The sequence below is a fragment of the Hyalella azteca genome, unplaced genomic scaffold (genome assembly GCF_000764305.2).
Source record: "Hyalella azteca isolate HAZT.00-mixed unplaced genomic scaffold, Hazt_2.0.2 contig6050, whole genome shotgun sequence".
Taxonomy (NCBI): domain Eukaryota; kingdom Metazoa; phylum Arthropoda; class Malacostraca; order Amphipoda; family Hyalellidae; genus Hyalella; species Hyalella azteca.
This window is the reverse complement of record NW_025936222.1, coordinates 55,607-70,137: the sequence shown is the minus strand read 5'-3', so window position 1 is coordinate 70,137 and position 14,531 is coordinate 55,607. Positions and strand designations below refer to the sequence as shown.

Sequence of the window (14,531 nt, the reverse complement as noted above, 5' to 3'; positions counted from 1 at the left end):
CACCACTCGCCTGCGTGAGGCGCTCGTTGCTGTAGTTGATGACGAGCTGCGAGAAGCTGTTGCGCTCCAGGATCTCGAAGCCGAACACGTCCACGATGCTCAACACCTTCCGTCTTGACGGCTCTCCGACCTGCACAATATTCAGTGACATTTATGATATTATTCTTATGGTAATATTAGTAATATATATATTACAATAATATTTGTGACATTAATATTTCAGAAATATTCATTGTTTGTAATACAATTATTACGGGGATTTGTGTTACATTAACGGTACAGTTTAGTTTGTAATATTAATATTACAGTGATATTTGCAATATTGATGTGAAACGATTTTACCAATCGATTACGGCATGAAATCACAAATTTTATTAGAACCCAATTTAGAAAATTTTTCTTTAATTCCCCCTATCATTTATTTTATATATTATATTTTCATTATGGAAAAATCTATCACCTTTCTTCATGATAAGTTGTTTTTGGTTTCTGGTACAATTTTCCAATGACAAGAAATTAACTGAAATATCGAGTCATAATTTGAAACCTTCACAAAGGCTAAGAAATATCAAAGAATTTTACTTGATATTCAGTGAAGAAAGCAATAAAACCGAGTTCATGTGCGAATTCTTTACAAAATCTCAAAGGGAATAGGTCTAATGAAGTATTAATTCAGTCTCCATTTAAAATAATACTAGAAGATTTACTGAATTAATACTGAACGTTACTGATGGAGAATGCGTTTCTCCTCACGACGCAGGGCTAAGTTTGTTTAGCTAACGTATTTAGTCTGAATTAAGAAATTTATTCCCATAGCTGATTATATATAATGAATGCACCTTGGCGACATTAATACCTCGTATAAAAGTTATGCACAAAAAAAAAAACTCAGTTAATTTTCCTAACTTATACTGACTTTGAGCGATTGGTTGATTCTGGTAACGAGCCACGAGAAGAGTCTGGCATAGAGTGCCTGACAGAGAAGATTTCTGGCAGCGATGGCCTGACAGGCTGTCAGCTCCATGCTGACAGTCTCCTCCTCACTGCCAGCAGACGAGCGCAGGCGCAGCGCCTGCAGCAGCTGACGGGGACTGCATTGCAGCAACTCGCACGCCTCGCGCGCCTCTGTGCGTGGCAGGAAACTCGTCAGCCGTTCATAATATACATGGGAAATATGCTTCATATTAACTGCTTAAAAATGAAAAAAATTAACCGCCTACCTCATTGAAACTTGACAGACTCTCCTCGTCAAAATATCACATGCATCTACCGTGCAGGTAATATAACGAACATCTGTTCTATATTCTTACTCGGACCATGTAAATACAATAAGCAATGGCTCGCAATCTGAATGAGACAGATTTTAGTCTCTGACCGTACCAACAGAAGGGTACTGACCGTACTAACAGAAGGGTACTTGCCGTACCAATAGAAGGGTACTGACCGTACCAACAGAAGGGTACTGGCCGTACCAATAGAAGGGTACTGACCGTACCAACAGAAGGGTACTGACCGTACGTACAGAAGGGTACTTGCCGTACCAATAGAAGGGTACTGACCGTACCAACAGAAGGGTACTGACCTACCAACAGAAGGGTACTGACCGTACCAACAGAAGGGTACTGGCCGTACCAATAGAAGGGTACTGACCGTACCAACAGAAGGGTACTGACCGTACCAACAGAAGGGTACTTGCCGTACCAATAGAAGGGTACTGGTCGTACCAATGTAAGGGTAGGCAGGTGACGTATGCATAAATGGTCGTATAAACAGCAGCACATTATAAGGACAGTAAAGCGAAACAACCATACCACTGCCTGCCACTAACAGCACCATTTACAGCGCACTGACCGTTCCACTGCCTGCCACTAACAGCACCAGTTACATCGCACTGACCGTACCACTGCCTGCCACTAACAGCACCAGTTACATCGCACTGACCGTACCACTGCCTGCCACTAACAGCACCAGTTACATCGCACTGACCCTACCAGCGCCTGCCACTAACAGCACCAGTTACATCGCACTGACCCTACCACTGCCTGCCGCTAACAGCACCAGTTACATCGCACTGACCCTACCACTGCCTGCCGCTAACAGCACTAGTTACATCGCACTGACCCTACCAGCGCCTGCCACTAACAGCACTAGTTACATCGCACTGACCGTACTCGTTGTGGAGCGCACAGCCCTCGGTGCCGTCAATGTTGTTGACGGCCGTGAAGCCGACGTTGCCGAGCTTCAGTACGGCCGCCACGACGCTGAACACGGCCAACTGCTCTGCATCGTCCAGCCCCAGTACGTCCAGGGCGTGCTGAGGCCGTCAAATGCAAGTTATTACATTTTTTGTATTTATTAGCCCATATTTTTGTATTATTAGTTCACTGTGCGATGCTCCCAGTGGGATTTTATCGCCGAATATCAATTACAAATGATCTAAATATGATCCTAAATTGCCTGCATATCACATATCCGGTGGTTAACCCTTTTTAATTCACTGTTACCAGAGTGAACATGCTATGCACATGGCGGTCCCATGACATATAAGGAAGCAACACCACGTATTAGTGCTAGTGCTTACTCTGGTCCCGGCGTATTCGTGTTAGTGCTTACTCTGGTCCCGGCGTATTCGTGTTAGTGCTTACTTTGGTCCCGGCGTATTAGCGTTCGTGCTTACTTAGGTCTCGGCGTATTGGCGTTCGTGCTTACTTTGGTCTCGGCGTATTCGTGCTTGTCGACGTCAGCCTCAGAGGCCGCTGGTCGTGCTGTTGTCAGCATCGTGTACTGTTCAGAGCTTCTCTGCAGTCGCAGGCTTTCTGTGAACACGGAAGACATGTTTTGAACGTGGCTGGAGTGTGTTGCTGTCATGTCATGAACATGACTCAATTATATTACGTTCGACGAATTTATCCGATTATTTGCTTAAAAATTTAACGCTATGAAGAATGGATTACGTCTCGTAAAATTGTCGATTTTTGATTGCATCAAGATTTTAGCTGAAATTTCAGTTTTCAACATGAGTTGAGATATTTTTTTCGAGAGTTCTTTCACTTTTTCGAAGAATATTTATCGACAAAATTACTACCGAATAAAAACAACCCACCAAAATGACAATGCACAATACAGTAAATATGAGGGGAGCTGCTACATATGAGGACAAATAAAAGGTTGCCTGCATCAGTTGTGAAGTGCACACATTTCCGGTAGAGTATTGCTACATGCACCCGCTGATAATTTCATAAACCCAGCGACGAGGTCTCTATACTCTTAAGAGCTGCCTCATGCCACCTCCTCGCTCGGGATAGGGGACAGAGCGCCTGACAGTGAAGATTTCACTCAAGAATTACTACCAATCTGGGGTAACCACTTACCAAACAGCATCTAATGATACACACAAGAATTACCCTCAATCTGGGGTAACTAATTACCAAACAGCATCTAATGACACAATAATTACCCTCAATCTGGGGTCACCAAATACCAAACAGCATCTAATGACACAAGAATTACCCCCAATCTATGGTAACCAAATACCAAACAGCATCTAATGACACACACAAGAATTACCCTCAATCTGGGGTAACCAAATACCAAACAGCATCTAATGACACAAGAATTACCCTCAATCTGGGGTAATCAAATACCAAACAGCATCTAATGACACACACAAGAATTACCCTCAATCTGGGGTAACCAATTACCAAACATCATCTAATGACACAAGAATTACTCTCAATCTTGGTAACCAAATATCAAACAATATCTAATGACACAAGTATTACCCTCAATCTTGGGTAACCAAATACCAAACAGCATCTATTGACACAAGAATTACCCTCAATCTGGGGTAACCAATTACCAAACAACATATAATGACACAAGAATTACCCTCAATCTGGGGTAACCAATTTCCAAACAGCATCTAATGACACAAGAGTTACCCTCAATCTGGGGTAACCAATTACCAAGCAGCATCTAATGACACAAGAATTACCCTCAATCTGGGGTAACCAAATACCAAACAGCATCTAATGACACAAGAATTACCCTCAACCTGGGGTAACCAGTTACCAAAGAATTACCCCCTCATATAAGTTACCCCAGGCTGGCACTCACTGAGTACGGGGGGCGGGGCGCCCGTCACGAGCTGGTAGCAGAAGTGGAAGCCGCGCTCGCTAGCGTGGCGGCGAGTCACTCGACCCTGTCACAATATAAGGGGAATTACCTGAACTTATTAATAATTATTCCTGTATAATTATTATACTTGTGTTAAGTGATATGGCTGAGTAGTCGCATTGCAATGCGCTTCAACCAATTTAGACATGCTTGTTAACACGAATACATGAATAATTACACTGTCGTACTCCTGTAATTAGGCTATTGTAATATTCTTCTGTTGGTTCTCCACGTCAGCTATAACAAATCTATAAGTAACAAATCACGCGCTGCCGTAAACTACTTTATTAAAGTAGCAGCAATCCATAGTACACGTAAGATTTGGATCAGAAGGAGACGTCCGACGAGGATGGTAGCTTAGTATCAACAACCCTAATACATATAACTAGTTCCTAGTAAGCACAGGTTCGCAATACAGTTGCTGCCGTGATGTCGGGATACCTACTGTTTTGTCGTAACAAATTCTTTACTGCTATGCATGGTTATTGTAAATGTTAGACCCAATTTAAAGAATTCGTAATGATTTGAGTATGTAGTCAAAATGTATAATTTATACTCCAGTGGAGAGAGAAATATTTTTTTTTATCTGGCGCATTAATATATTTGACAATAAAAACCGTCAAAAATATGCATTTAGCATCTCAAGTAGTAAATAAAATAAAGGGCATTGTTTGAACTACTCACTTTTTCCAGTAAATCTGGTGTCGGGAAGCAGTAGGAGATAAAAAATTATTATTATATTATCATCTAAAACTTTCACTCCAATCATAGCGGAAAATTACTATTGTATTCTATTGCATAATACCTAATCACAATAGCTAAGTAGTAAAAATTTTAATCTCGCCTGTTATAAGTCGGCAGAAGTGACAGACTACTTCACTACGTTCTTCAAGACCTGCATAAAATGCGTTCCAAAAGCCATAAAACATTTCATATAACTTGTATATACAATCACTTTATTAGCAGGCATATAACACAGCCATGAACTGCTTCTGTTGCAGCCTCGTGACACTCACAGCAGGTGAAGGTGCCACCGACAGCCTCCCCTCTGTGGTCCAGCTCCAGCTCCACGTGCTTGGCCTGCGTGGGAAAAATTTACGTGTTCCAGAGGACGGAATGAGTATGTATTGTATAATTATATAATTGTATAATTGTATAATAACATTGTATAATGAGATAACAATAATATTATTGATAGCTACAATAATAGCAAGGATAAATGATCTCGAAAGATAAAAATAAGTAATTTAACAGATTATATGAAGTGAATATGAACTTTAAACATTTACAATCGAAGCCAACGAATAAAATGGCAATTAAGTACGGCAAAAAGCCAAATTAGGACACAATAAATTGGGTGGCGGTAAATTTCGCTCAGTAACGATGGTGTGATAGTCTGGGCGGACAGCTCAGCTGTTCTCTCTTACCATTAAATGTTGCTGCATTGAATGAGAGCCTCAAGGTTATATTAGCTTGTAATTGAACAGTCTTTACCGATTATCATATTCGCTTAATGACTGATTTTTTAGCAGAAGTCATGACTAATATACAAATTTTCAATGTTTTATAGTGGAAAACGCAAAAAGAATAAAATTTGTAAAATGAGCATGAAGTAGCAGAAAACTTTAGTGTTGACATTTGACTGGAAAGTTATACACGTTATCTGAGCAAATACTCGAAACGATGAGTAAAGCTCAGTGACAGCAACCTACGTCATATCATTGGCCAAGTTATTTGATTAATTAAAATTATAATGGCAACTTTTAGTGTACAGTTAGTGCAATTGATTGCTTGTAAATTAGAAGTAAAATCCATCCAATGAAGAATTAATTAAGTTATTCTGAAAATTATCGTTCATGACGGTAAAAAAAACTCAAGAAAGAACATGAATAATGAATGATAGCACATCAAAGCATCAGAAGGAATTAACTCAAAGTCAATTTTAATTACTACTTGTTTTAAAAGTCTTCGAAGTTCAAAAAACCCCACTTCAAAGCTCTAAGAAATTTTTGAACAACAGAATACGAGATTTTAGTTTCCGCTTAAATTATCAGCCCGTTTGAAATTCCTCACACAAATTTTTCACTTTAATTTCAATGGACTTCAGCAAAAGTGAAAGTCAAGTACCTAAAGTGAAATTTTGATCTGTCGGAAACATATCCGCTCTTCTTATCAGTTGAATCAATAAGCTAATGCAGACAGAAGTAGGAAGATCAAGAATTTTAAATTATATAAAGTAGCATCCATTGTGCCTAATGAAGTCGATGAAGAACAAACAATTAAAAAGCTCGGGTCGTTTATAGCGGCCGGTGTGATGCCATCGCTACTCACGAAGCGCGACGCGTTGTCGTTGTGCCGAGTACGCGCGTTCCCGAAAGCTGGTAGGTGAAATTATTTCACGGTTAGAAATATTGAAGGATTTCAATCATAGAATAATTGATTAAAATCTAAATTAATGAGAAATATTACATGCTTAATTGGATTGCATTCTGGAAAATGTATGAATAAGCAATTGTTAGGTTTTTGTATTTAAATATCTGCTGTCTGATATAATGTATCAATAAAATACATAATATATCTGTCATATCGACATCGACGAAATTAGCGCCAACAGGATAAAAAATTCTACGAGATTGCTGTTAATAATTGAAGTGTTGTCAGAATCCTGGGCTCATATTCGTCATATCCCGTGTCTAAGAACCTGTCGGCATTTCATTGGAGATACTCAACGCTGCTTCCCAGTACATTTTATCAAATCTATTGCTGTTAGCAACATGAGTACAAGTTCGTTATCACTAATACACGTTTCTTGAAACCTGCGGTAAGTCACGATTGTAACGATGTTGCAGGTAATTGTAGTGAGACGCTTTCAGAGAATATAATCTGAATTCACGCGGTAGCTCCTCATTTCTTGTATAATATGAAGTTTACATTCTATTACTACTTCATATTGAAGTCGGACTTGACAAGACCCTGATCTTACAAACACTAATCACAATATCCAATGGAACCTGGTTAAATACATTTGTTGTACATTATTATTGAACAACTTCCCGCTTATACTTCATATTGTTCAGCCAAATTCATATCACAGTGATGTCAGCGCTGAAGAATAGGCTTGATGGGGCCTGTCGCTGATTCTTTAACTTTTCGTGACTTATTTACAGGAGATCTAAAAACCGGTCATTTGGCCGGATCTTTTCAAAACTTGATCTTTGAAATAGCCACTATAGACTAGCACTAGATGGTGCTAGGCATTTGAAGTCTGAACATACATTTTTTTATAGCTTTATCTAGTCTGTTCTTGAGCGCGATATACTTGGAGCGTCAACGATGTAGTCCGTGAGGCTTTTCCACAAAATCAGTGACTAGAAAGCGGGAAGAAATGTTGTCGCGTGGATGTGTTGACGCAATTTTTTTAGTTTATAGCCGTGGCCCCTGGTGCTGGTTATTGTTTCAAATTATAGTAATCCTTCTGGAGCTCTGTACTTAGGCCCAAATCTCCCAAATGTACCGATAAAGAAATCACACACCCTGAATTCTGCAATCATATAGTCTCTTGCCACGAGTTATTTCTGCACCAATTGCAGCAACGCGAGAATTAACTGATCAGTCCTACCAGGATTAACGTTCTGTTGGGCTCGTAGACGGTCGTTAGTTTCCGAAAAATAAGCACCATCACCAAGATCAGGCGACCCATTAGCTGTTCGTGCTCGCTTCGATCACACACTTAAAGTACTTGACTGGTAATCTGGTGTTCCTAGGTTACAGCAATACTCAGACTACAACTACTGCCCACCTTGCAACACACGGTCCCCGGCCCTGAGCTTGCAGTTGCGGGCTGGGGTTACGTGGGGCGGCGTGAGGAAATTGAGAAGCAGCCGAGCGGCCTCCGTCTTCCCCGAGCCGCTCTCCCCACACATCAACACCACCTGGTCCTCCTGCAGCTCGTACACTCCCCGCCGTGCCCGCTCCCCTATCCCGAACCTGGGGTTCAGAGAGGTTCAGGAGACTTAAGGAAAGGCTTCTAAAATGGGACATTTGTAGAACTTTGTCCTAGCCAAGAAGTCCTGAGTGAAGAGGAAAACCAATGTTTCATATCTCGTACTTCCGTCATTTGTCTCCCAACATTGAAACGAACTTGCAAATACATTTTTCGAGTATCAATTTAGTCAGGTCTGTGTTCGGAGTTTCTTCAAGTCTAATTGAAGATGAAATTCACGCGACTAAAATTCGTGTAGATTAAGATAGATTAATTGATTAAACATGAAAAAAACATGAGGTATGTTAGCAAATAAAATACAAACAAATCTAAGCACATCTTTCTGAAAAAGATTTACAGACATGCTGAAAGATTTTATGAACGATTAAGCTGGACTCCTCATTTTTATTATCTAAATCTATGCAATTTCTTGGCATTTTATTTGCAACTGACTTAATTTTTAGTTCAATATTCATAGCAAAATTCTTAGCTATGAATGATGTCTATATAATGATGAAAAAACGTAGTATCTGGTGGAAACTCGCAAAACTTCATATAAATATGATGTATGGCAATCGGGAAATTTGTTGGGGTTTGAGTAATGCAAGAAATTCTGAAATATAATTAACTGAAGGTACGGAAAAAGATACTCTTTCAGCTCCCTATTACACCGGATAATATGTTATCATTGCCCTCACATTTCATTACAAATGAATTTTTGGACAAATTATAGGCCAGCTCTATTGTGCAATTGATGCTCTCGATGTTATTTGTTTGTTCCCATCTTCCTGTACAATCTCTTGCTCCCATGTTCGCCCCGCAGTCTCTTCTTCCTCCTCAGGCGCTGTCGTATATCGGCATTTGATCAGCGATTCTGATGCCACTTCTGGAGAACATTCCTCTAAATTTCGCTCTGTTTCGAGTTCCAAGAAAATTAAAAAAATTGTACAGAAAGAAATATTCGTTGTCCTATATATGGTGCAACCGTTTGTGCATGTATAATTAGTACATTCGTTAAGTAATACGATAGAGATGATCGGTATATACAGCACGAGGAACAACTTATTTAACATCGATTTTTCTTGATTATTCTTTTGCCAGTGAACTAGATTTGAAGATTCGGAATTACCATGAAAATATCTATATCATATATGTGCAATATTCCTTTTTGAAGTTTCAACAAAATATTACTTTATGGAACATTCATGAATCGTTGCCGCCCAAACAAACTCTATGATGAATTGATGGTAGAAAAGTTCAATAATGAAATTATGAATGTGAGCGCCGTACTTGCCATCACTGATCCGGGCACAAAATTGATTGACCAAGCGTTTAAAATAAGATGAAACTACTCATAAAATCTGTCAGTCTCTCTTCAACTCCATCAATACTTGATATAAGACGATTTTTGTGATATTAGCAGTGAAGTGAAAAGCATTTATTTATATTTTTATTATTGCTATGGCATAATTTTACTTCGCTTGCGTAAGGTCTTCTAATTTTATTCATGGTTTGAATTATTCAAAGTTGAATAAAAGGATTTGATTTCTATTGCTGTGGGCCTGGAGGGAATTTACTCGCTCTGTGACCGATGAATTAAAGAAAGATCTAGAATTATTGGGCAAGCAATGGGCGATAAAAATGACTGGGAGCAATGCCAGATAACATCAACAAATGATAACGTTAGTTATAAATGAAAGATGATTCGTTTATATTAACTATAGAGCAGAGAATGCATTCCTTATATAAAGTGAACAAATATGCGATGAGCGCGGCTAACGAACAGACATATTCCTCCAATCCCTGCAGACATGAGATCATACGCGTGACTGATGGAAAATATGGCTCACCTATGACGGGTGATGGTGCTGAGCGCCTTCATCCACACCACCGCCTTTATGTCCATAAGCCCGCCGGCCTACATCTCATCCTTGTAACATCTACATTTGTAAATAAATACATCCACCGACATTCTTCTTCCCTCACGCCGCCTCCCCCACACCCACGTCTTCCGCCCCTATACTCTGCATATCAGCCTCACAAACCATCATATTCTCTCCTTCATCCACCGACCTCACGTACAATCCTTTTTCTTCTCATCCACCACTTTGCTCATCTACTCACCACTCAAACAATTTACTAACCCCTCGCTCCCTTCGTCACCCCACCCATAAGCTACTCTCCTTGTCCATCAACCTCTTGCCTCAATTCGCTCCTCGTGCTTCTAATCTCTTTTCCCATGCCTCACTCCCTCGCTACCGCTGCCCATGCCTCACTCCATCTTGCGCTGTCAGTGGTATTCCTCACTACACACATATATACTGTATGTGTCCTCATATATATGAGGACACATACAGTACACATATATATGTATGCCCCCTCCATTTCTCCCTCGCGCCTCACCCCCTCGCTGCCCATGCCTCACTCCCTCGCGGCCCATGCATGCTTTTTCCTCACTCCCAATGCCTTATCTCCTCCATTTCTCCTTCCCGCCTCACCTCCGTGCTCCGCATACCTAACCATCTTGCTGCCCCATGAGTCACCCTTTATCTCTCCATTCCTCATTCCCTCGCTCCCCACGCTTTTCCTCTCTCTCACGCCGACCCTCCTCTCCCCTCACTTGACCCCCTCGCTCCCCAGCCCTCTCCCCTGAGGCAATGTGGTCGACAGCCTCCCGAGTTATGGCGGCCTGAGCAGCGTCCAATTGCTGGGCTGTGCTGCTGTGGTGCTAATTGTGGTGCTGTGGTGCTAATTGTGGTGCTGTGGTGCTAATTGTGGTGCTGTGGTAGTAATTGTGGTGCTGTGCTGCTAGTTGTGGTGCTGTGCTGCAAATTGTGGTGCTGTGCTGCTGATTGCGCAGCTCCGGTGCTAATTGTGGTGCTGTGCCAATGATTGTGCTGCCTTGGTGCTAATTGTGGTGCTGTGCTGCTAGTTGTGGTGCTGTGCTGCAAATTGTGGTGCTGTGCTGCTAATTGAGATGCAATGATGCTAATTGTGATGTTGCGGGCTAATTTTCATCTCATTGTTATTAGTTTTTGCTGCTTGCTTCTCTGTTGCTGATTGGATTCCTGATTTTTTCCTGGTGCTGCCTCTGCTGCACCGCAGTGACTTCGAACTACCAAACAACACTCGAGTTGCTGCTGTTTGGTTCTTATGGCTACTGCAGACGTTGACTGATTTGTTTGTGTGCGGCAGTTCTTATGGCGACTGCAGACGTGGATTGATTGGTTTGTGAGCTGCACTTCTAATGGCTACTGCAGACGTGGATTGATTAGTTTGTGTGCGGCAGTTCTTATGGTTACTGCAGACGTGGATTGATTGGTTTGAGCGCGACAGTTCTTATGGCTGCTGCAGACGTGGATTGATTGGTTTGAGCGCGACAGTTCTTATGACTGCTGCAGACGTGGATTGATTAGTTTGTGTGCGGCAGTTCTTATGGCTACTGCAGACGTGGATTGATTGGTTTGAGCGCGACAGTTCTTATGGCTGCTGCAAACGTGGATTGATTGGTTTGAGCGCGACAGTTCTTATGGCTGCTGCAAACGTGGATTGATTGGTTTGTGCGCGGAAGTTCTCACATTCTACATAGTGCGCGCTTTACTTGTGAATGTTGGGGCAGGTTTGCATGCAGTTTGACTCACAAATGTGGAGGTAGGTCGGCGAGCATGGGGGTGCGATAGGCCGCGATGTGGTGGGGGGTGTAGAGGTCCAGGCGCTGGTAAGGGTTGACGCTGATGAGGTCGCCCGCTAACTTGGTCTGCACAGACAACTCTTATTAACTTTAACTATTCTTTAACTATTTATATTGACTAAACTAATAACTATGCATGGACATGATTGCTTGTCTGCAATCATCATGTGAATGATTAATAGAAATCAGGCAGTGATGTGGGATTTTAGAAGAACACATACGTATAATTAATATGAGATTTAAATTGCTTATTTCACTGATGTCTTACTATATTCTGCTCAGTTGAAGCAAAACTGAGCCAAAACAAAATTCATTGTCCTTAGATCGTATGAGGAATTTATTGAAAGTTAGTTCTGAAGCGTAAAGTAATGACCAATTGTTTTGATATAGTCAAAAATATGAGAAAAAATGCATTTATGCCGCACATATATAAGTTATTCTAGGAAAAAATCATCAAAGCAGCCATGGACGGAATTTTGGAATCATTAATTGTCGAAATGCTATCAAAATGTGATTGCAATTAACAAGATATATTCATTTGCATTGCAAGTGTCTTCCAAGAAAGCCAATCAAGCTTAATTTTGCAGTAAATATTAACATTATCTTCTAAATTTATTTGCCAAGTTCATAATCAACAAACTGAATTTCTCCACAGTTTCCTGCAGGTTTAAGGTGACTTGTTTCTTACGAACGAAATAGATAGAAATTATCCATTTAGCGATTGGGTAAAGGGCATCACTATTGAGAGTGCTTGGACATTTCGGAAGAAACTCTACGCACTTTACTACGAGTATTTAAATAAATACCAGCACGATTTCTTTTATCATGTCTCTGCATTAACTCTTTGCATCGATGTAAAAAATTATTTAAAATATATGTTGGTCGGCAAAAAATACGATTGTTAAAAATAGGATAGTGACCCAATGAAGAAATTGAGCAGCAAAATATACTGAACAGTTAGTGTCCCTTTAAAAATGGCTTTCTTTGTGGAAATGCGAATTCGATCGCTAAGCAAGATGAGATAAAAGAGTAAAGTATTGAAAAAGAAAAGTGAGTGAAGAGTGAAAATATATAAGAAATCTAGGGTTTGGAAATCGATCAGGGAAAAATCTTTTATGACTGCATGTGGACAGCTCTAGAGAAAACTAACGTCGGAGAATGTAATTTGAAATGTGGCCCCAACTTGGTGCAGCTAACATAGTTATAATTTCAATAAATACAATTACTTTTTATATTGTGAATTGATGTATAACTACAGCAACACGTGCAGCAACTATTATCTACTCACGTAGATAATATCGCTCTCGTATCTGACAACGAGGTTGTGCACTATCGCCTCCTCAGTGACGCTGCTGAGGCAGCAGCAGTCGGTTACCCCCGCTTCAGGCTCCACATCAAGGGCGCCCCAGGCGCTGGTAGACCCTCGGCCGCCCCTGAGACCTTCCGCCCCCTGCCGCTGTCCCGGCCGCCCTGGCCCTAGGCTGCTGATGGAACCAGAGAACGTTATTCAGTGCGAGCTCTCAGAAAAAAGTTAATGATTCTTTCAAAATGTTAAAAATGAAAATATCAATGCAATGAATCAAATTGAACTCTTGTACTATGAAACAACTGACCCTAATCGTCATGGGTGTGAGCCGCTTGCAGCTTGAACGGACTGGTAGAAGCTTCAAGTGATTTTTTTTTAGAATTCATCATTCATGGAAATGATAGTTAGGCTGCGATTTTTGTTATGTAAGGCATAACAAATATGAACGAAACTTCATCACATTATTATTAGAACTAAAGAACGAAAAAATGATTGGAATACCACGATGAATTACCTCGTAAGCGCGAGTCCCCTGCAGGGGTGGCCGAAGGAGGCTACCCGGGAGCCGTGTGAGCGCAGGCCTCGCGATGCGAGTCTCGCTGACGAAGGCGTCGACGACGACGACGAAGATGGTGACGGGGTCGCGGCGCTGGAGGATGACAGCTGGTGCACTGCCGAGAACGGCGGTGGTGCGGCGGAGAATGGCGGCGGTGCGCCGGAGAACTGTGCTGGTGCTGCCGTGATGCCGGCATTAACATCGGAACGCTGTCCCGAGCTAAATTGTTGTTGTTGTTGTTGTTGTTGTACACGGAGGTGGAGGTGGTGATGGGAGTGAGGGTACTGGTGCTGGTATCTAGTGGAAGATGACTCAGCATCTCCGGTGATGGTGTGGAGGTCGCTGGTGCTGCCCCCAGCACAAGGCTCCTCCAGAGGACGCCTCCATCCTGATGGCATCGCAGGGCCGATACGCAACGCTGTGAAAGAACGAAGTTCATAGACATATAACATAGCATTATTATTCATAATTGTTGGGATGGCGCACCATTTATTACAAAAAACTAATGCTAAATAACCAAGCAACAACCTTCTTGCGCATTCTCGTTCAGGTTTATCCTTTCTATTTGAATTTCAATTTAAACTGCAGCACGAATTTCCCAAGTAGACGAGTTCTCAGATATCTTTTTCGAGTAATAACTAAAATGTATAAAATTTTCGTTTCGTTTAGTATAAAAAATTCTGAGAAAAGTCACAACTTTCAATGGGTCCTGTCTCACTCTTTTCCTCGAACCAGCAACTATAGTGTGTAAGTCTCATTCATTCATTATGCACTATGCTGCTACAAAACAAATCTTGTTGTGGCGAGGGTGAAGGAAAAG

The 14,531-nt window shown here is 41.3% G+C and overlaps 1 protein-coding gene across 1 annotated transcript in view; it reads right to left on the bottom strand.

Annotated features, from left to right (window-relative positions):
* LOC108666004 (unconventional myosin-Ia) overlaps nt 1-14,109 on the bottom strand; it is a 33,128-nt gene extending 19,019 nt beyond the window's left edge. The window contains exons 1-12 of the mRNA XM_047880728.1: nt 13,670-14,109; nt 13,138-13,333; nt 11,800-11,915; nt 7,976-8,163; nt 6,508-6,554; nt 5,193-5,256; nt 4,861-4,874; nt 4,117-4,201; nt 2,710-2,816; nt 2,167-2,314; nt 917-1,125; nt 11-130 (exon numbers count right to left, since the gene is read on the bottom strand). Of these exons, the coding sequence (XP_047736684.1) occupies nt 11-130; nt 917-1,125; nt 2,167-2,314; nt 2,710-2,816; nt 4,117-4,201; nt 4,861-4,874; nt 5,193-5,256; nt 6,508-6,554; nt 7,976-8,163; nt 11,800-11,915; nt 13,138-13,333; nt 13,670-14,109 (1,734 nt within the window). The remainder of the gene's footprint in view (nt 1-10; nt 131-916; nt 1,126-2,166; nt 2,315-2,709; nt 2,817-4,116; nt 4,202-4,860; nt 4,875-5,192; nt 5,257-6,507; nt 6,555-7,975; nt 8,164-11,799; nt 11,916-13,137; nt 13,334-13,669) is intronic.
* Nucleotides 14,110-14,531: the final 422 nt, after the last annotated feature.